This window comes from Anopheles nili, chromosome 3 (assembly GCF_943737925.1).
Source record: "Anopheles nili chromosome 3, idAnoNiliSN_F5_01, whole genome shotgun sequence".
In the NCBI taxonomy this organism is placed as follows: Eukaryota; Metazoa; Arthropoda; class Insecta; order Diptera; family Culicidae; genus Anopheles; species Anopheles nili.
In genome coordinates, this window is record NC_071292.1 from 25,856,178 (window position 1) to 25,877,132 (window position 20,955).

General features: G+C 46.4%; 1 protein-coding gene across 1 annotated transcript; it reads right to left on the reverse strand.

The window, feature by feature from the left end:
• Positions 1-859: 859 nt before the first annotated feature.
• On the reverse strand, positions 860-19,228 carry LOC128726389 (Kv channel-interacting protein 4-like). Its single transcript, XM_053820195.1, has 5 exons — positions 18,790-19,228; positions 12,220-12,411; positions 1,392-1,465; positions 1,111-1,323; positions 860-1,007 (listed from the first exon to the last, which is right to left on the reverse strand). Exons 1-5 carry the CDS (start codon positions 19,226-19,228, stop codon positions 897-899), a joined length of 1,029 nt encoding a protein of 342 aa, XP_053676170.1. The 3' UTR covers positions 860-896.
• Positions 19,229-20,955: the final 1,727 nt, after the last annotated feature.

The window sequence follows — 20,955 nt, forward strand, 5'->3', positions numbered from 1 at the left end:
GAAGTTGATTGATTTTCCATTTTTTTGAACAGCACGTAAGGAAAGGATTTAAGGAGCCATATTTCAACAAATACATCTCTCTACTTCACGTAACAGATCTACCTGTCTATCGGCCAGATGTGCTCGATGCGATGCAGCAAGTAGCAACAGTTATAATAGATGTAATAGTAGTAATAGTAGTAGCAACAGGATTAGTAGTAGCAAGTATTATAGTTTTACAACAGCAATATCACGTTTCAATTAAATAAAGAGGGAGTTTGCCTCATTTCATTTGTAGGAGATGCAAAATTGATTTACTCTTCCGGCACATTTAGCTAAACTACAAAATTTTTAGTGCTGTTTTTGACTTGGATGAGAGATATTAGTGTTTCTTCTGAATTGGATAACACCTCCTATGGGAGAGAGTGAACTTGTAAAGCGAATGGAAGCTATCATCTTACTCGAAACATCCCAGCTTCCTAACGAATAAAAACAATGTAATGAGACGTAGAATGTGGCAAAGGTACAACACGAAACACTCCGCCCCAAGATATTTCCGACAGACAAGGGTAAGGATGTACACCGTCCCAACACCGACCAACGTTTTCCACCACCGTAAAAATTACAAGTTCGCACCTGCCATCATGCCTTTCGGCTGTTCCATGCATTCAAAACCGGATGCGGATGCATCCCTCCGGCTGGGTACGTGCGGTACAAGCAGCAAACTACTTTCATCGAGTAGCAATATTCGTTGTGGGTGCACGCGCGTTAAGCCAGCTCAAAGTAGCTGCTAAAAATCGGTTGCAATTCTGGTCGCTTCGTGCATCAGCTCGGCATGGTGCCGCCCACGGGCAGCTTTCCCGTGGGTAAACATGCTACTAGGTATGAAGGGACGGTGTCGGAAAAAGGACGCCAGCTTAGAAGATGGTGTCGAACACGGCTATCGATCTGCGGATGCTTTCGTCCTTCGTGCAGCATTCGATGAACTCGTCGAGCGTAATTTTACCATCGCAGTTGCGATCCATTTTCTGCACGATGGAGGAGAAAAAAGAGGGAAAGATGATGAAAACAACCGGCTCCAGGCGGTTTGCCTCTTTGGCAGGACGATTTCGGATTTGGTGTGAGCCCTACCTCGAACAGCCGCTCGACCTTATCCTTGATGGCTTGCTCCTCCTCGCAGCCCTCCGGCACCTTGCCCATCAGCTCGTAGATCGCGGTCACGATTTCCTTCATCTCCTCCTTCGTGATGCAACCGTCCCCGTTGATGTCGTACAGCGAGAAGGTCCACTGGAGCTTCTCGTCGACGGTGCCCCGCAGCAGGATCGACAGGTTGGCGACGAATTCCTGGGCAGCAAATAAAGAACGCACATACGTGTGAGAGGAGACCGAGGGAGACGCTCTGAATACGCTACCTCGAAGCTTAATGAGCCATTCCGGTCCAGATCGATGGAATTGAAGACGTAGTGTGCGTACTGGCCGCTGCTAGCTGCGTTTTCCGACGGCGAAAGGAGAAGGCATCGGGCCGGACATCGGAGCGGGTGGTTTATATTTCACGTGGCGCAAGCATGAAAGAGAGAAAAAATAACCCAACCGTTAGCTGTCTGGCAGGAAGGACGAACTTGAAGCACACAAATAGACGCACACAAATAACGCGCCGGATTGGCAAGCCGTGCCGCAGGGACGGTGATGTGTTAAATGAAACGAGATCCGGTCACAAGGCAGATTAGGATGTGGTTTGATATGTTCGTGGACGCGGATTGCGCGAATTTTCGTGGAATTTCATCTGAAGTCATAATGAATGATAGTGAATTGGTATAGCACAAGCGATACGGAATCACCTTTTTTGTTCTGTCACATCCGATGGCTTTCAATTTGGTAGTAATCGTGCCGATAAGCATCCTAAATCAAGCTTACCGCACTCTTTGTCTTCCATTTGCCATCAAAGCATAAATATCAAGTCGTTAACATGCTGACAGCTCTGTGCCATTAGCCAAAGGGATGGAGGAAAAAATCCCCTAATTATGCTTGTAAATGTGTTAATTTAGGCACTGATGGCATATAAAGCCGGCTCACATGCGGGTTTTCGTAACCAGAACTCTAAGATCATCTGATCCCCGTCAGGCCATTCCCTCGGATTCATCAAACACCGAGGGACCCGAATGTGCTAATGAAACCACCACTAGGCATTAGGACCCAACTCGAAGGGTGTGGGAAAATACGCCAGACATCCAGACAAATGATGCCATTAAACTGCATCCAAACATCCAACCAATGATGCCTGTTCCCTTCTGTCCCCGAAAAGGAAACGATATGAAATTTTAACATTTAAATGAAGCAATTTGTAACCGCTTATGCTCCGTCCGGTCGGGGGTCGAGTTGCAGTAGGTACCTCCTACGAGCGGCCGCAATGCTACCCTACCCCGAAATGCTAATGAGCCATTTTCGTCGGTCCAACCGGAACGTGACGATCGAAAAGTTGGTGAATGTTTAGCACCCGGAATCATGGGAAGCCCGAGAAACCCGCTAGTTGCAGGATTAAGCTTGCGATTTGTTATGGTTTTTACTCCCACGCGAATCAGATTGTGGCCTATTTGGTAACGTAGGGCTTCTACCAGTTCGGCAGCTGTGCGAAGAAGTTTTATGGACAATAAAATAGAAAAAAAAACCAATCACACTACCAGGCGCCTCCATTGAGCTAACCATTCTACCCGCGACCAGGCGCCTCCATCGTCATTTATTTAATTTCCATGCGGTTTGAGTTTGAAACCGATACCTCTATACCAACGCGATGGTTTCCTGTGAGAACGTACTTTGAACTGCGGTGGTTTTGCTGAAAATCTAAACCGATGTGGCAAAGATATATGAGCCCGAGAAGATTTACGTTGAAACCGACCAAGCTCGACCAGGTTCGTCCCCGTTACCAAATCGCTTTGCGGTGTGGCCTAGCACACAAAAAAGCAGCATTTGGGAAGCCATAGCTACAGTTGCGGCGAAACAAAACAAACGAAAGAAAAGGAATACACCGTGACATATCCATCTCTCCCGGAGAGTTCGTCGGATCGGCAACAAACGCACGGGGAATGTGTTGGGTGTGCCAACGAAACCTTCGCGCGCGTCTGGGCTTAATTTATGCACCAAGATTAGCGACGTATTTTTTTTTCTCTCCTCCGGGGTCCTGCCGTTCCGAGATTTCCACTAGGAGAGGGCGCAATTGATGGCGCAAAATGGTTCCTCTCGGTGGAGCTGGAGACCAACGAACCGCAACCAATGTAACCGTTAGTGGCGCGGTTCTGAGGAGAGAAAGAGACATTCACAGACATACGCATACAAACGCCAGCCCTTCAGAGAAGTAAAACCGAGGCGTCCGCTATTTATGGTATGTTTATTTATGCTTTGGAATATATTCCCACATTTTCCGCGCAACCGACTGGATGTTACGGGTTTTTTCATTACCACAATCGGTCAACCATTGGCACGCTGGGAGCTGGTTTTATTTTCCCCCTAATGCGCCATTAACTTTCTTTTCGTTTACCCATTCGCATTCCCGGGCAAGTTTCTTACTTCTTTTCACCTATGAGACTATCTAAAAGCCTTTCAATCGTTATTTTTCCCCGTTCTTCTAACCGATGTCCTCCGGAAGAAATGATTTAGCTTTTATGACCGGACACCGGACCGAACCGATAAGAAAGCCACTACGCAACGGCGAATGTGTGTCGTGAGAGTTTTCATCGAGCTTTGATTTTACGAGCCGCGTCGCACGTCGATAGACGCAGGGCCCAGGAGCACGTCGACCTCTTGTGCCTGACAAATGGAGGCAAAAAAAAAACACACACACACACACGCTAAAAGCCAACGGGCCTTCGTCCTCAAGCTGGAAAGGTCAAATTTATGGTAATTTCGTACCATAACCTGCGCCACTGGCCGGTTGAGTGGACCTGGCCGAAACACCTTTGCGTGTGATGCGTTAAACACACACACACAGCCACAGACACACACACACATTAGGTGGGATCCCCAAAGGAACGTTGCGTGGTCAAGCGTCGTTTACCATCGCCGACGAGGGGGCCTCGTAAAAATTCCTTTCGCTCGAGATTTGATCCCAATGTCCAACCCGCGGCTAATGTTGGTTTCGTTTCGTTAAAGGAAATCCCACACACAAACACACATACACGGGCGCACACACGCTGCGGCATTGCTGCCCATCCGAAGCCCTCGGCTGGTACGGTTAATGATGGAATTATTGAGTGAAATTCCGTGTACCCGTGCGCCCTGCCTGCCGAGTTCTGCCCTTCTATTTCGACCCCGAAAGCGGTGTAAAATGGCTACCGGTGGCGTTTGCGTATGGAGCGCGGCCGATGGACGGTTAATGTTGCGATCGGTGCGAATTTGGCGCCCTGATGGACACATTACCTCATTTCGAGAGCAAGGGAGTGTCCAACCAATGGGGCTGTTATAACGTTTTATGCTGTTACGCCTTATAAGCGTCGAGAGGGAGCGTTGAAGAAGAAACAACACGATATAATGAACGATGTTACCAGCCCAAAAGCGAGCCCGAAAGCCACAGATCGAAGGTGTGGCTGATGGGGTCGGAGAAGGTCAATAGGGAAATTTCGTATTATTTTGGCGTCTGGTGGCGTTTGGTGAGCTGTTTTGCAATGAGTTTATCCGCAACAATTCAAGGACAGCGGCAGCTACATTCAAGTGTCAGTTTCAACAAGAAACTTTTGTAATTAAAGCTGCTTAAAGTATGCGACACGAAAAACAAATTAATCCAAATAGCAAATGTTTTACGATAAAATAAGCACAGTATGTTTTACGATAAAACTTTATAAAAACTTGCATTAAGTAAATAAACATAATAAAATTGATTAATCTACGACACTCTATTAAACGACTGTGAATGATAGTTATGATAGTTTGATTGAAATGGTATAATCTGTATTGTTGCATTCAATATGGTCAATAGTTACGTAATGTACATACATTTATTAGCTCATGGGAATCATCCGTATCAACTATGAATAGTTGTATTCCTCAATGTCGCCAAACCCACCGCTTATTCCATAAACGAATTCCAACCAAGTGAATATAAATTAGCATATGTTGCTCGCTCTATACAATTACGCATATAGCTATGTATACAGTCAGCAAACATTTTAATTAACCCACTAAGCATTTGCGCAATTGCCGTGCAAATGGTGTGTCGAAAATGACCACTAACTGCGGGGAAAACGGCGAATGGAAATCCAACCAACATTACCATCGGAATCGGGCCCGACGAAGGCTTTCGATTCGATAAATCATGGTTTATGAAAATCGCAGTCTGACCCGTGGCCATGGCCGTGCTCGCAAAGTGCTCGAATTTTCCCTCCAACCAAACGGGCGGAAGCGTAATTAGGCGCCACATCGCTAAACAATAACATGTTGCATCGCATAATCTGAAATGCAAAACCAAAAACCCAGACGCTCGTGGGGCCGACGCCGACGAGGACCATGACGACAAGATTAACAGATGTTTCATCTCTTGCCGTACCGTGAGTTTTGCTTCCGTCCGGTGGGGATTCCGCCGGGTGACGGTTTGGTTTTGAATAATCATAATTTACATAATTATGTTTCCGCGTGTACGAACCGAGTGGCCAGCGTTTATCAGGCGCACCCAGCCCTTCAAGGACCGACCCCACGGGTGTGCCATCGTGTGGTGTTGCGACTCGGACATTTGCGGCTCACCGACCATCCATCAGCGAGATGAAACATTTGGTACAAATTCCGTTGGACACAGAAAAACAAAAATGAACCACCCCTAGATGATCCGCTTCTGTGGGAGACAATTGAGCATGCTCACTGATACAAACACGCAAACCCACAGATCACATCCGCAGGATTCGTCGTGAATTCGCCCGCTAAGCAAAAAATTCCCTCGGATGAGAATTTGGCAATTCATTTCGACGACAGTCTCTTATGAATATTTATCGAATGATTTAATTCGCTTCCACCGTCTTTTCCGCTTGGTGGTGGATCATCATTTGTTTTTTTTTTTGGTTGGTATTTCACTCGTCGGTGGTGAGCGTGTGTAAGTGGTTGGACTGGTGTAGATTTCCACCACCGGGTACTCTCGGTAACAGTGGTAGAGATTTGAATTTTGGACGGTGAAAAAAAACCCCACCACGATGTACAAAAACCCACTCCAACCGGCAGGCAGAACAGATTCGGGAATAATCAAATTTATCATCCCACGAGCGGGTACGGATAGAATTTATGCGCCACTTTATATTATGATTCCTGCTACTTCGTACTCGATTTCGTTTGCATTAATATGGTGTTACCACGAATGAAATCCACTATTGATAATTTAACGTTTTTTTGTTATCAAATATAAACCAACTAGATGAGTAAAATATTAACATCTTACATCTTACGTTAATATGAAGAATTGCTTTAAATAAAACTTATTATGCACACAGTATCAGCCATTTTTGAAGGCCATGTTGCTTTAATCAATCATTAAAGATATTTACACATTGAAAAATGTTCAATTTAAAAACTGAAGTTTTATTGAACATAATAGAAGTTTTTCGAATCGAAACAAAAAACCAAGTGTAATAAAAGATAAACAAAATATTGTGGGGATGCTTGAATGAACAGACAAGTAAGTATTTAAAAGGTCTTTTAGAAAAAAATCTTCTTTATAAAAAACAGTTCAACTTCAAGATGGTCAAACACGATCAATTCAAAAATTTAACAATGAAACACTAACAAAATAATACCCTCCTGTTATAGCATAAAAAATGCCTCAATTTACAGTCTATAAAAAAGAACAAGACCATTAAAATAAACATTCCATAACGGACAGGAAATAGTTGCATAGCGTTGCAGCGATTCAAGCTTCATGAAACATTTCATCAAACACTCGTTTGCATGATACATGATGCAATGTGCCATGAAAATTTAGCATACCAAGCCTAAAAAGTATCTCAGTATTCTGCGAACCCATCTCGTATAATCCCATAAGCCCCATCCATTCGAGTGGACCGGCTTGGGCACAGAGCCGCCGCTCTCAAAAAACGGCTATTCCATCCCACATTGACAAGGAAAAGATATTAATTTTAATTGCACAACCATTGCAATACACTCCATGCCACGGTACATGGCTTCGGGCGCAAAAGCAAGCCCCGGTGCGGGTTTAACCAATCTGCCGAACCGTTCCCAGCCACATCACTAGCAAAAACATTCAATCTCCTGCCGATCCTCACTCAACGTTGGGTTTATTTTACATTCCACGTCCGAACGAACGGCAGGACTACGGTTCAGACTCCAACGTTTTTCCGTCCAACTATTTTGCCCCAAGTCTCAACCAGCGACGCTGCTCCAGGGGGGAGAGTAGCGCAAAAAATGGCTTCTCGTTTCCCGCTTCCGAAACTAAATAAATTTGCCCACATCGGCAGCAAAAACGGGCTTCCACTTCAGCTATCGAGATGGACGAGCGTAGAGTGAACGCTCGAAGAAACCAAGCAAGGTAAAAAAAAAGCGGAAATACATGGAAACATGTTAACTGACAGCATCGTATTACTTGTGCGAAACGTAAAACACTTCGACCGCCCGGAATGGGTCGGAAAAAGTTTAACCTGAGCCAAAAGTGAACGCAAGGGAAGAAGGAGATGGTGTTCAAAAATATCACAGCAAATAGGAGCAAAAAAAAAGGCCAAACCCCACCTAGATGGAATGCGAAACGAAGCTTGGCAGTAGGTCGATGGGTTTAGACTTTTCCTTACCCTAACGGCTACATCGAGCGAAACGAAAGCTTCGCCACTTTCGCACTTCCTACGAAGCACACGAGAGTGTTGCGGCCGGGCGGGTGCTGGGAAAAACTGATTCTCAGAGACGGAGATGAAACACACACTTTTTCAGCCGCCTTCCGATGCGGCACCATTCCTCATTACATCTCGTCGTCCCACGCTCGCATCTATCCGTTTCCGGTTCGTTATTGATTTTAACGCCACAGACGAGGTGAAGTTTATGTAAATATATCTACCACCGAGCGGTGGGAGTGCGTTTAACGCCGGTGGTTCGCTTCTGGAAGGCGGAGTGTCGGCGTGCGAATGAATATTTATGATAACTGTGAGCTTGTCGGGCTGCGTCTTTTTTTTCATTTTCCTTTCCCATGGCACCGCACGCCACGGTTTTACCGTAAATTCAAAGATCGATGGTTTTGCATTTACGCAGCGCGCGCTCTCGCACATACGACGACGGGCGTTGTGATGGGCTGTCCATCTGTTTTCACCCCGCATTCCTTTTTGGACGTTTTATTTCTTGTTTTCGTTCATTTATTTCATATTGTGGTTAGTTTCATAGCATCAATTGTTTACCCGTCTGTCCGATCGCGGGCGGGATTTTATTGAATGCGGGAAGCCAAAACATAGCCCACTCTGTCGGGACGAATGTTTGTAGGTTATCCATCAATTTGTGGTAAAGGTTTTATGAAGTAGAGTGCAGGTATTAAAAAATGCTTGGTTTTTGAATTGAAGTTCGATTAAAACCACTCAAATTGCCATTGTGCTGTATTCAGCATGATGGAAATCTTTTTTCTATTCATCGTTATTTCTTTGATTTTCAATAGGCGCTTTGTTGTTTTATGTACATTGAAAATAGTCAAATGAAGCTTAATTGACATTTTTTTCGCTACAAAGACAATTGTACTAAACATGTACACTATTTTTATATTAGTTAGTAAAATATATCTTATATACGTTTGTCTTTTATTTTGATGAATGATTAAAAGCATTTATATCAACATTCGAGCTTTTAGTCTATACGTTTCTCAAAACATAACAATTTTACGAACGGAACCAATGGATGTAGCTTTACAGTACATCTGCTGACCGCAACAGGCGACCTGTTGCCAGCTTCACTTCAATGGCGTACGTTTTACAGCACCAGCACCGTACCTTGGCGAAATATGGAAGCCCATACACGCGATAAATGTGCCATAAAGTTCTGCCACGGTGCGAAACGACTCGAATCATGCCGGTCTCACCAACCAGCGAAGAGCAAAACTACTTCTGCCTCAACGCGAAACGTTCAAAAGTGCGAGTAAAACCAACCTGCCCAAAAACCACCGTCAAGAAGATGGCACCGAATGGTGGGAAAAAATTTACTTCGCCAATCATTTCACCCCAAGAGCGCGGCCCGTTTCACGGGTGATGGCCCCAATTTGTGTGATTTAATGTTGCAGCCATCAAGCGTTATGTATGTGTGCGCCGAGGACCAATTACGAGGGCTAGCAGGAGGCCAAAAATGTGCCGCTTTGGGGGCGGTTTGGCAGAGAGAGATCATATGGGATGCATTCAACGCTTATCGTACTGGACGTTGATGTAGCTGAAGACCAATCGAACTGACACCGAACGATTTCCAACGGCCCACGGACCTTCGTAAGCGATATCAATCCTGCGCTCCTACGACGAGGGAAACGTTTCTCGTCGAATTATCGCCGATCAATGACCACTTACGGGCTTATCGACGCACTTTTGCCTGCCATTCGCGTTCGGTGACGAATTAACGATCGTTCTCTGGTGGAGAAATCAGAGAACGAAGAAAATGATGGCAAAAGAGCATGCAAAAAAACATCTACACAATATAATTCTGCTAGGCAGGACTTTATCGTTGCCTTCTTTGTATCTGGAGGTTTTTTTTAGCCAGCGAAAAAAAAAATAGCGTATAACATAAACGCGAGTTAGGAGGGTTCTTTTTTCTTCCTTTTTCAACGAAAGCGGAATATTATGCATGAAAGCGCGTATAATTCAATTACATGCATCATTTTCCCCAAATGCGACACAGCCAAGCCCACTTTGAGCGCAAATTCATCTGAGCTGCCGATTGTTACCGGTGCTGCTGGTGGAAAAGTTTTCGCATTCAACTTTCTCTGGTTTGTTTGCTAACTAACTTTGGCTTTGTAGACACACTCCCACACACACCAGCACACACAAAAGAAACTTCAGTATCACTGGACGCCGCAGCCGGTTTCCGCAAGAAAGAGGAAATCATTTTGTGCAATTTTTTCCGTTCCCTTTTTTTTACCCACACACGACAACACATGTCTCATTATTCTTGGAGCCGTAGCGAAATGAAATACGTATCCTAAACCTGCAACCTTTCTAGCAACGGCTACGGGGAAAGTTTCCGAACATGCCCACAGTTAAGTAGGTGTTCTCCCAACGTGGGTTCGTTGGAATTTTGCGCAAAAATTGTTTCAGTTACCCGGTCGGGGTATGTTTGATGATTAGATGAAGTCTTTATTCGCTTCCCTTGTACGGAGAATCAATTGCTCTTGTTTTGTGAAAATCATACAACATACTGATTTTAAAATTGTTTTTTTTCTAGCAAAATTGCTATGCTCTTGCACACGTAAAATTGTGCCTAAATCAAGAACTCTCCTCGATGATATTTTTATGTTAAATAAAATATCAATATTACAAAGTATGACTACGGGGACGATAAGATGATAAAAGTTTTCCTAAAGTGAAAAAAAACAACCTTACCCCAGCATATGCTTACACATTAAATCTGATTAAAATGCAAGCACCAAGTTGCTTGTTTTCGGACGAATTTTTAAACTGTTGTTGTTTTGTAGTCCTTCCGTATGAAAAAAAGCATCTTGAAACTTAATCGCCATTCCATCCCCCACCAAGATTGGGCAATTTCAACGGAATTCCATCGGGCAAAGCGTTACCCAAAACTGCAACACTTTGTCTTGCGGCGGCTCAACATCAAACGATCGAGCGATCGGAAGACCCCCGAAAGCGATTCGATTAATTGGAATCGGAAAACACAACACCATCGAGAAACGCTCGTTTTACGAGCCCCTGCGGGGATGAGCGAAGAACAAAACAACGGTACGCAAACTTGAACCAATTTGCGGCGCTCGTGTTGGAAACATGGAAATTGGTTGGTTAAAAATATCGCCACTCCACCCGTGCGCTTTCCACTGACGCGATGTTTGACGGAGCCAACAGTTTGGCCCTCATAATCACACGCCGGCCCAAAACCGCGTGTTCTGTAGCAGCTGCAGCGGGCAAAGAAGTTTTCCTTCATTTTCCCGCGCGCCACCACGGCGCGATTGTTTCAAGCAAGAAAAGGACAAGCAAATACTCGCTCCCGAACGGTGCACTAGTCGCGGTTGGGCACGTTTTTCTAAAAACGGCCCCCGTAATTAGTTCCACTGCGCCGCCGGTGTCGACTTGTTGTTTGGTTAGTTAAATAAACAGCAGCCCGGGTTTGCGGGAAGTAAACTGGCAACTTCCAGTCTGGCGCGTGGTGTATTGGCAAAGAAACGCAAAGTTTCATTTTTCAACCATGGCCGGCGAGGGCATGTGTTGTGCTAAATAAAATAAAACTCCCGTAATTGAGCTCGAGCCAAAGGCGACCGGGCGATGTGTAACGCAACCACTTTGGCATTGATCTTTCGCGTGCACGAGAAAACAAACGCCATTTGGTTTTACACAGCGTATTGCGTGGGTCGTAAAGTTTTCACTTATCATAAAACGCTTCACTTTGCACTCCACCCGAACGCACATGATTCGTGGCAGCCCTTAAAGCGGTTCCTTGAAATTGGAAGATATCCTTTTTCCCCGCCGACATTGCGAGACGGGAACAGGACATAAACCGCACACACATATGTTATTATATGTGGGTGATTTTCTTAGAACGAATCTGCTCGTCTCAAGGATCCTGCAACCGTGCATCAATGAGCTTCAAAAAAACCACTGGCAGTTTTATTACCGCCCGGAACAAAGCACAACCGCAGGGTAACGAGATTTATCGTTTGATAATATTAAAACTTAGCGTTATGCATGGGCACTATCCACGACGATCGTGACGAGCGGTCGTGATGTTTACCGACAGCGAAAGGAGGGAAACCCCGTTTCGAGCCGGCCAAAAAGCAATATCAATGATGCAGGATATTCCGAGCGTGATGAAGAAAAAGCTTAACGAAAAATGCAACCGACATGAAAGAGCGATCTGGGCCATCCATAAATGATGCACAGTCCTGCCACCATCGGTTCGCCAAGCGGTCTGGCCGTCGTGTGGAAAATTCTCTAACGAAACGAGCTCCACCCAGTCGTCCCTTGGGTGGGGGTTGGAATCGTTCCGACGAGCGTGAAGACGCGCGAAATACGACCCAGACGGGCGCAGATGGTTGGGCAGGCAACATCACCCAGGATGGCATGATTCACTTGGTATCCTTACCACCGAGCGGGAAGAACTGCGAGTAGATGCCCTTGAACGTTTCCTCCTTCACGATGCCGGTCGGACATTCGGCCTTAAAGCCGCGGTATATTCGTTTGATTTCCTCCTCGGTGAAGCGGGCCGTCCGTGTCAGTTCGACGAGCGAGTCCGGGTAGTAGCGGGCCGGCACGGGCAGATCCTCGGCTTCCGGTTCTTTGTGGTGGAGAGATGAAAAGAAAAAAACAGCGATGAGTAAAGAATGGGTTAAAAAATTCCGAAGCGCAGACAGTTAGCAAGATGAAGGCCAATGGACACTGCGTGAAGGTTGGCAAACAAATGCTCATGAAGCGGGCTCTGTCCTCGCTTCGGGTGGGCGTGGGTGAATGTTGCCGGAACGGGGTGGAGATCCCAGCAAAGGCCCTCGAATAATCAAGCGCAACGGAATGTTCTGACGGGAGCTCTACTCACTCATTAGTGAATACTATTTGCATGGTAATGGATTTTTAAATTTGCATGAAACCGGGTCCGAAACCGGGCCAAATGGATCGTTCCGTTTCTTTTCCATCATAATCACTTTCTCCGGTTCTATTTCCACTTCGTTTGAGTTGTTGAGTTGTGGGTGTTTAGAATAAATTGACTCGGCATGTGTGACAAATCCTAGCATAGGGTTATTTTTGCAATTTAAATTAAACACAAACAAAATTCCATTGCATACAAAATACAATTTCAAATAAAAACAACTTTTTTTTTAAATTAAATAACATTCAAAAGGTATTGGATAAAGCTTAGAATTCATATTGCTACGAAATTTCATAAATTTAATATAAACCATAATCGTTTGAAAAAAAAAGATCTTATGAGCGACATTTTCAACATAAATTAAATTCAAATCATCACTTAGCCAAGTTCAAACAAATCATATTCTACTGTTTTATAAAAATTTTCTTTGTCCTTTGCGAATAAACTTCATTTGAATCAAATAGTGCTTAATTACTTAGATTTTTGCACAGACTGTTACTGATAAAGTTTAAACTAACAAAGCTTATCAAAACGTAATCTTTTCAACGCTAACTTCTTCTATTTTAAGACAAACATATTCACTCTGTAACAAACTTTCAACCCATTTTGGAAGCGAAAACACTTACCGTAAAATTGCCGAATATTTAAAATACCCATCGCTACCAAATCTGCCTGGGTTGCACCAAACCAAACCCAAACGATGCCCACTTCAGCAGGGCTGAAAGTTTGATTGATTTTCCAGTTTTAATTAGCCCGACAAAGTCTATTGTTGAACAAAGTACTGGGCGCCTCCACCACCAGAGCGCATTCACATTCCAGTCAACCGAGAAATGAGTTAAAGTTGCAGCGTTTGCTGGTGAAAGGAAACACTCCGGCTTTTGCTAGGACGAATCGGCCCTCTATGATGGTGAATTATCGGACGGGAAGTGTGGCAATAATGTGCACTTTTTGCGCTCTGCAACATTGCACGCGCTGGAGCGAGTAATTGTTCCTTTCGCGCACTCGTTTTACACTAAAATGAGCAAAATTTGCTGCGTAACTTGTGGTGAATTTGCATTTTCATCACAATCCTCCTACGCGATCAGTCGACACTTCGCAATCGCAAACGTATGCCTACCCGAAAGGTATCAATCACGATGTGCAAGCGAGTTGTACCTTGCCAACAAAAGCCGTACCAGAAATACACCCTCACTCGACACGTTCAGTCACAATATTTGGATAAACAAAATGGGCATCCGTCCTACGCGTGTGCGCTGCCACAGGGTCGAAACATTAAACAGAACCCTGGTGTTCCATTAGAAGGTAAAGATGAACGAGTCAGGTCTGGCTGTATGGGATGGATTTATTTTTTCGTTCCCAAATCAACCAACGATCACCGCTAGAGTCGGGCAAGCGATCAATACCGATGATCGATTCGGGGAATAAATCAAAAAGTCGAACAAATGTGCTGACGTTGCTGTGACGCTGACACGTGATTAATATAATTTTTGGCTCGCACGAATTCCACAACCCTGAACACACACACACACACACACAGCAGCAGCAGCCCGCACACTGAATGGGAAGCCTTTTGTTTCCTGCAAACACCCCCGAAAATCTCCGTCCCCTAAAACAGCGATCGATTACCGTCCGATGATGGCAACGATCGAACTGCGACTAGTGAACGGGTTAGACGATCGGACGAGTGATCGCTGCGATTCGGCCTTCACGATATGTGTGGGCGCGTGCGTAAGCGCGTGTGTGTGTCCGTGTGCGTGCACTTCAGCATCGTTCCCGCTAGACTACCTTTGCCAGCGAGCAGCTCGAGTGCGATCGCGTTCCGGCGGCGCCGATTGGTGCGCTGGCGGTTGCTTCCGTCGTTGCCGGTACCGTCCGTTTCCGAACCCGGCACGATGATGGTGGCCGTCCCGTCTGGCTGCCGCTGTTGTTCTTGTTGTTGTTGTTGTTGCTGGTGCTGGTGCTGGTGCTGAAGCTGGACCGAGTCAGTCGGTGGTCGATCGTCGGTGCCGGGCCGAAAGAGTAGCCGCACGATCGCGCGGTAACACCGGTCCAGTACGGTCGAACCGGGTCGACCACGTCCACACATTCGGACCGCGAGCGTCCGCTGGCTCGTTTCGACTGTGCCGGGTGCTTTGTCGGCGATCGGTCGCTGGCGTTGGGCCAACTGCCGGCACCCGGGTCGGCGGCCATTTGTGGACGTGCTGCGTTTTGGGGCCCGGCCGTACGCACACCTGCGAACCTGACGCGCACCGACCGGCCGGCTATTTCGTCCTGCGCCGGGAACGCCCGCCATTGACAAGTTCCCGGGTTTTGTGCATCAAAACGCGAGGCGAGTGTAAAAGCTCCTCCAGCGCCCCGGTTCGTGTTCGTCTACCCTCGCACCCTGGCGTGTGCCAGATGGTGTTATATTTATCCACGACCAGGAAATGGGGGTTGAATGAAGGCGAACAAAAAAAAGGGGTGCCTTGTCATCATCCGACGTGCAGTCGTCAGCATCAGCATCAGCCGCTCTGGGGATGGGATGAGCCTGAGGGTGGATGTGACAACTTGACACCAGATTCAAGCGGTGCCATTATGGTGCATTCGAGCCGGTTGTCAACACTCGAACAAAAGAGCGATTTAATGGAGAACCATTCGAACATGAACGAGTGCGCTTTTTGTAATACGTGCTTTCGAATGTTCGAATGAAGGTTTTCGAATCATTTTTACATATTGGAGAATGCTTCAATTTCCAGGCTGTTAATTCATCAACAGCTCTATGTAATGGTACGTGATATTTCGAGAGAGCTTTACTTTTTTTCAGTCTGATAACGGCAAGAAAGAAAACAAATATTAATTACTGAACCGTATTTGTACCATACGTTTCAATTATTTAAAAAAATGCAGCAAATCCGATTATTTTTCCTTGCTAAAATATGATTCATACGTAAGCACGTTGAATGTACGTACTTCAGATCCACTTCAAACGAGCATTCAATTCGAGCGCCATGACAAATGGATATTTGGAATAAGGATGCCCCCGCTCCTACAAACACTTCCACTTCACTCAAACGTCGCGATTCATCAATCAAACAATCGTCTCTCGTTCGTGCGAAAAACCACCCCAAATTCGAGGCACAATATTTTCCGCTTACATCACATCTTGCGGAACGGGTCCTCGTTTTCTGCGAACACTAATTCGCTCGTGATAAGAAAATCGCATCATCGAACAGGCGGTGGAAGTGTACTTGGGTGGCAAGAGCGCTTATACAACGGCGCCCAAACTGGAGAGAAAAATGAAAAAGGACACTTCGCTGGAAGCAAGACAAGACCACGTTCCAGTGGGTTGTATTTTTGCATGCCGAAATTGCACTGGCTCTCGTGGCGCGGGAAAAACATTGAAAAGCCCTAAAACGCCTTTAGCAATTCGCTCGATCTGAGCTTCGCTTCCCTGCACGAGAGGAATCTTTTTTCTTTTCTTTTCATACCTTCTTTCCATTATTCTCATAGCTCTCCGCTACTACGACGTTTCGATTCTCAATGATTAGCTGCCGAGGTTTGGCTGTCAGCCCGAGAATGTCATCATTAATCAATCGGTTTGTTATTGAGCCGTTTTGTCAGCCAATCGTTTCAGCACGCACACACCCTCAAACAGACCAGAGGATGGGAGAAAAAGAGAACAACACGATTTTCTCAACAACTACCGGAACAACAACAACAAAAAAACAGTAAAATGGCGAAACCATCGCCCCTTGCCTTGGGCAGCACTCGATCGGTTGCCAAAGGAAAATATGTATTTTAAGACCCCCGGAACCGAGTCCAGACGTTTCGGGAGCGAGTTAAAGCGCCTTCTCGACACGACACCCTGTCCTTTTGCTTTTGCCACCCCCGTACAACCTTCAAACCGCCGCTGCCGCCTCCGGGGGGTAATGTTTATGGAGCGTTATTTATATGGATGTTTGTCGATTTGTAGATAAACAGTGGCGAAACGGTCTGTGTCGGCAAAAGTGAGCGGTCCGTCGGCGGACGACCCCAAGTGCCTGCGCCCACGCTTTTCTAACCACTCCCACCCTGGCTGTCTCGACCCCCAGAAGGGTGTGTGTTTGTTTATATTTTGTCGGAAAATGGATTAGATAGTTAGACAAATTTGCTCGCGTATCCTGTCAGGGATGAGGGTTCATTCGCGAATCGATCGGACTGAATAATTGAGTGGCAAGCCGTACACAAGTGGGGCCTTTTTGTTTGGTGCCCTGGTGGTGATCGTAACTCGTGTACCCGGCCCCAACACGGGTTGACCTTTGGGGGGCGCGAAAGGAACGTGCGTAAAATTGGCAACATGATACGCGAAAATGGGCGCTTGCAGCACAGCATTGGGTGGGCGGGGAGAAAGAAAAAAAAGAAAAGAAAAACGCCTGCACGAATCATATCCGAGCTCGTTACTGGTGGGGATCGGGCAAGAGATCGGGTTACGGAAGATTGGCCGTAGAAACATCGAATAAAACGCCACAAAGCGACGATAAACAGCCTGTTTTATGGCTATTAATATGTGCCGTAAATAAATGGGAAGCCTCAATTATTACCGTTCCTGAGTCTGAGATAAGAATACACGGGCACACACGTGCAATCGTGTTCCACCTTGCTGATGGCTCAATTGAAAGGAAAACATTCCCATTGTTGAGGGCATTGGGCGTTACGTGGATTTGTCTCGTTTGGAAGCAAGCGATTAAACACCGATGTAACTGAATCCGCTTCAAGGGCCATACCGAATGGCGAGGCAGAATTTACCATTGTCTCCCTGGGGCCATTATACCGGGTAGCTGTCAACAGTCAGCATTACGCTCCAATTACAGTTGCCTGATTTTCCGTCACCCAGGGAATCACCGGGACTCACGCTTTTGCATCGCCTTTCGAGCGATTGCTTTAACTCTTTATTCCGTCCCGAACAATTGATTGCACACTTCAGTCGCTGGGTGACCGCCCGTACTCGCCACTGTACCAAGTGCCGTAACGTTCCCGCGACCAATGAAGTGTGTCATCGTCGAACCCTTCAATGGCACCGACGGTAATAAATGGCCGGAGGGACGCGAGAGAGAGAGAGAGAGAAAACGGTTGGCCGAAGAAACCGAACACAAAGGGCCACGCCGCGTGCGCCACTGAATATGATGTAACGGTTTCGCCGATGGAAGTGAATAAATGGGAGCTCCGCCTTCGCTCCGGTGGTGGAAAGGAAAATAAACAATCCACCCGGTGCTACGGTGGAACACGGTTCGAATAAGTGCACGGAAACTAGTGAAGCACCGGGCGCCTCCATCGGAAGCGTGACTCGTGCAAGTTGCGTAAGTTCGGGTGATTGATGGAGCTAGTTTTGGGAGAATGATTTGTTGCGAGAAAGAGAAAGGTAGAGAGAGAGAACGAACGAACGAACGGACCAATTCTGTTTTACGGTACGACTAACACTACTGGCAAGCAATTTTGAATAGCGAAATTAATATAGCCATCCAAGAGCTGTCAAAATGAGCCGGGGGTTTTTGTTGCAAAATAACCCGTTTGGTTAGTTTATGGGGTTGTCCGTGCATAATAAATTAATGACGTGTTCCCTTGGCGGTGGTAATCCACACAAACAATTCACTGAGCCCAAGCACCACCGGGGGATTCATTATTATTGATTGCATATTAAAACTCTACGCCAAATTCCCCGACCAAAGGCGCATCAATTCGGAGCGCAATCAAAATAAATATCCTCATAAATTGCGTTTCAATACGCGAAGTTATTACCACCACCCGAGCGGGTGTGTGCATTATCGTGTGAGGGGGGAGGCAAAAATGACACGCGATTCGATTACCAAGCGCCATTTTGGTTCGACATCAATCAGGAAGCAATAAGAATTGACGAGTTGGCAAGCCCTTTTCCACAGTTATCACGCATGCATCAGCAAACGAAATCCCAATCAACGTCCCCAATTGCACGGTGGTAACCATTTTTGCATCCCCAATTTGTAATTTGCTCAGCGCGTTTGATTTGTGCAGTTGGACCTCGTCCAAACAAATAAGGGACTTGAAACAAACGAAATCAATAGAAGGAGCAAAACTTACTGCTACTCGCCGCCGGGTCTGCCCCGTCCAGGATGGTTTTGATGCGCTTGAAAAACTTCCGGTACACCGATTTGCCTTCGCCCTTCTGGTTATCCTTGGAGCTCTTGTGGCCCGATCCCTTGTTGCCGTCGGCGGTCGAAGGTTTTTTCCGGCTGACTAAGTTCCCGCGAGTGGACTCCCGCAGTACGATGTCCACGTTTGGTTGCGAAACTCCTGATTGCTGCTGCTGTTGCTGTTGTTGCTGGCATTGCTGCAGCAGCGCGTGTGCCTGCAGCTCCTGGTGTTGGTGTTGCTGATGCTGGTGTGGTTGCTGCTGGTGTTGCTGATGGTGCTGGGCGATCGGAGATTCACTGATGATTTCGATCGCTATCTGCTGCTGGGTCGGGACCGGTGCCACCTGCTGCGAGCGGGTGGATGAAGGTTTCGCCACCGCCTCCATTGTTGACCGACTCGGAAAGAACTGTTTGTCGCACGCCCTCGAGAGTGAGGGTGGAAAATGGAACGGCTCGAAAGAGCAAACTGGTGCTTCTTCTATCGGAAACGGTACACTGTCAGTGCGTTACGCTTGGGTGATTTCCCAGCAGCTACGACACTCAATGTTTCAATGTCCAACTGTTCACGTTTCTGGTGTTATATTCGGTTTTGTTTTTGTTCACTTTTCTACCGCGTCGCGTAAGGTAAATCGAACCGGGAGAGGTCCCGGTAGCACCTGAAGGTGAAGATTTCACGCCTCACTGGCGGCTGTGATTGGGAAGCGATGCGAATTAAATATTGAACCAGGGCTCCCGTGTTGTTTATACCACGGCTGGCGCTGGAGGATGGAAAAGTTTGCCAGCTGTTGATCGGTTTTCAGGCCGGCAATCTGGAGAAGAAAAGCACAAACAAACGAGAAGCGGTTAGGATATTATATATTTACACAAAAGCAGAGGTTTCTATTTGCTTACACTTAACTCACTTAAGGGAATTTTGTATTAGAAAAAAAACGGAGGCTAAAACAGAGGGAAAAAAATCCATCCATCTTTCAATGCGATTAGGAAATTTTCACATCTTTCACATTCACTAAAGTGTCACATTTTGTTTATTACACCGACGAGGCAAGAAAGAAAAACGCCAAACCAAAAGCACCACCCAAAACGGCACAACATCATTCGACTTATTCGCAAAGCAAAAAATAACTGCCCCTTAGAATCATTTTTTATAGAGGGATAAAAAAAAACGTTACATCCTTCAACGGACACTTTTCATTGTGCCGACGTCCCTTCGACAGTTCGGTACGATATTTGGGGAAGTGGCTGATGTTTTTTTCTTTTCACTCTCCCAACAGCTTCACTCCGGATAGACAAAGTTTCATCGTTCCCCGTCCCGGAGATGAGACCACGCCGATGACAATGAATACCAAAACAGGCCACTTAAGGATGACCGGACGGCGCTGGGTTTCATCTCCTCAGTTTGGATGGGGCTTTTTTTCTTCTTCTTGCCGCTACCACCACCATTTCCTGTGCTCTGATTGTTTTGCCAAATTCTCATGGCAAAGGGCATTTTTGGAAGCGGTCATGAATCAAGCTGGCGATGGCGATAAAGTGCGGCTGATTATAGTTTTGCCAAGCTAAAGCCCACTTTTTGCCGCCTAGCTGCCCCGATGCTGTGTGGGGGCATTGGCGTGGAACGACACAAAAAAAGAAGAAACTACAATCAGCAAAAAGCACATGTTCAAGGATGAAGTTGCCCGTCTATTCCGTTTCGAAAAACATACACGACCCAACCACCGGAGCGGAGACACGTGACAGAACAGGGTGTCTATTTGTTACTGTACCCCGACGCTCGGTCGGGCTCGTTTTTCTTCATTGGGATTGGCGAAATTTGCAGTATAAAATTCCCGACCGAAAGCAAATGAAAAACGATCGTCCAGGACTCGGCCCAGTCCCCTTCTTTCCACCCACTTCATTCGGCAGCTCCCCAGGGCTAGATGTCACGGCGGAAATGGCAACCGGGACCGAGTTGCAGCCGTTTTGTGGAGTGAATTTACTTCTCGCTGGGTTGTGCTGTTTGTCCAGTGCGGTTGAGGGGTTCGTCCTTGTTTGTCCTGTCTGTGCGGTGCAACGGTGGAACGAATGTCGGCCCCGACCCGGTTGGTGGTGCATATTTTGCAGTCGGTATGTTAGCTTT

Excerpts from the sequence above, each read along its gene's own strand:
- LOC128726389 (XM_053820195.1), bottom strand. The coding sequence starts at position 19,228 with ATGGAGGCGGTGGCGAAACCTTCATCCACCCGCTCGCAGCAGGTGGCA. Across the intron at positions 12,412-18,789 it reads AGACCCGGCGGCGAGTAGCA|AACCGGAAGCCGAGGATCTG; the intron begins GTAAGTTTTGCT and ends TCCACCACAAAG. Across the intron at positions 1,466-12,219 it reads GCAGTTCTTCCCGCTCGGTG|CTAGCAGCGGCCAGTACGCA; the intron begins GTAAGGATACCA and ends CGGAAAACGCAG.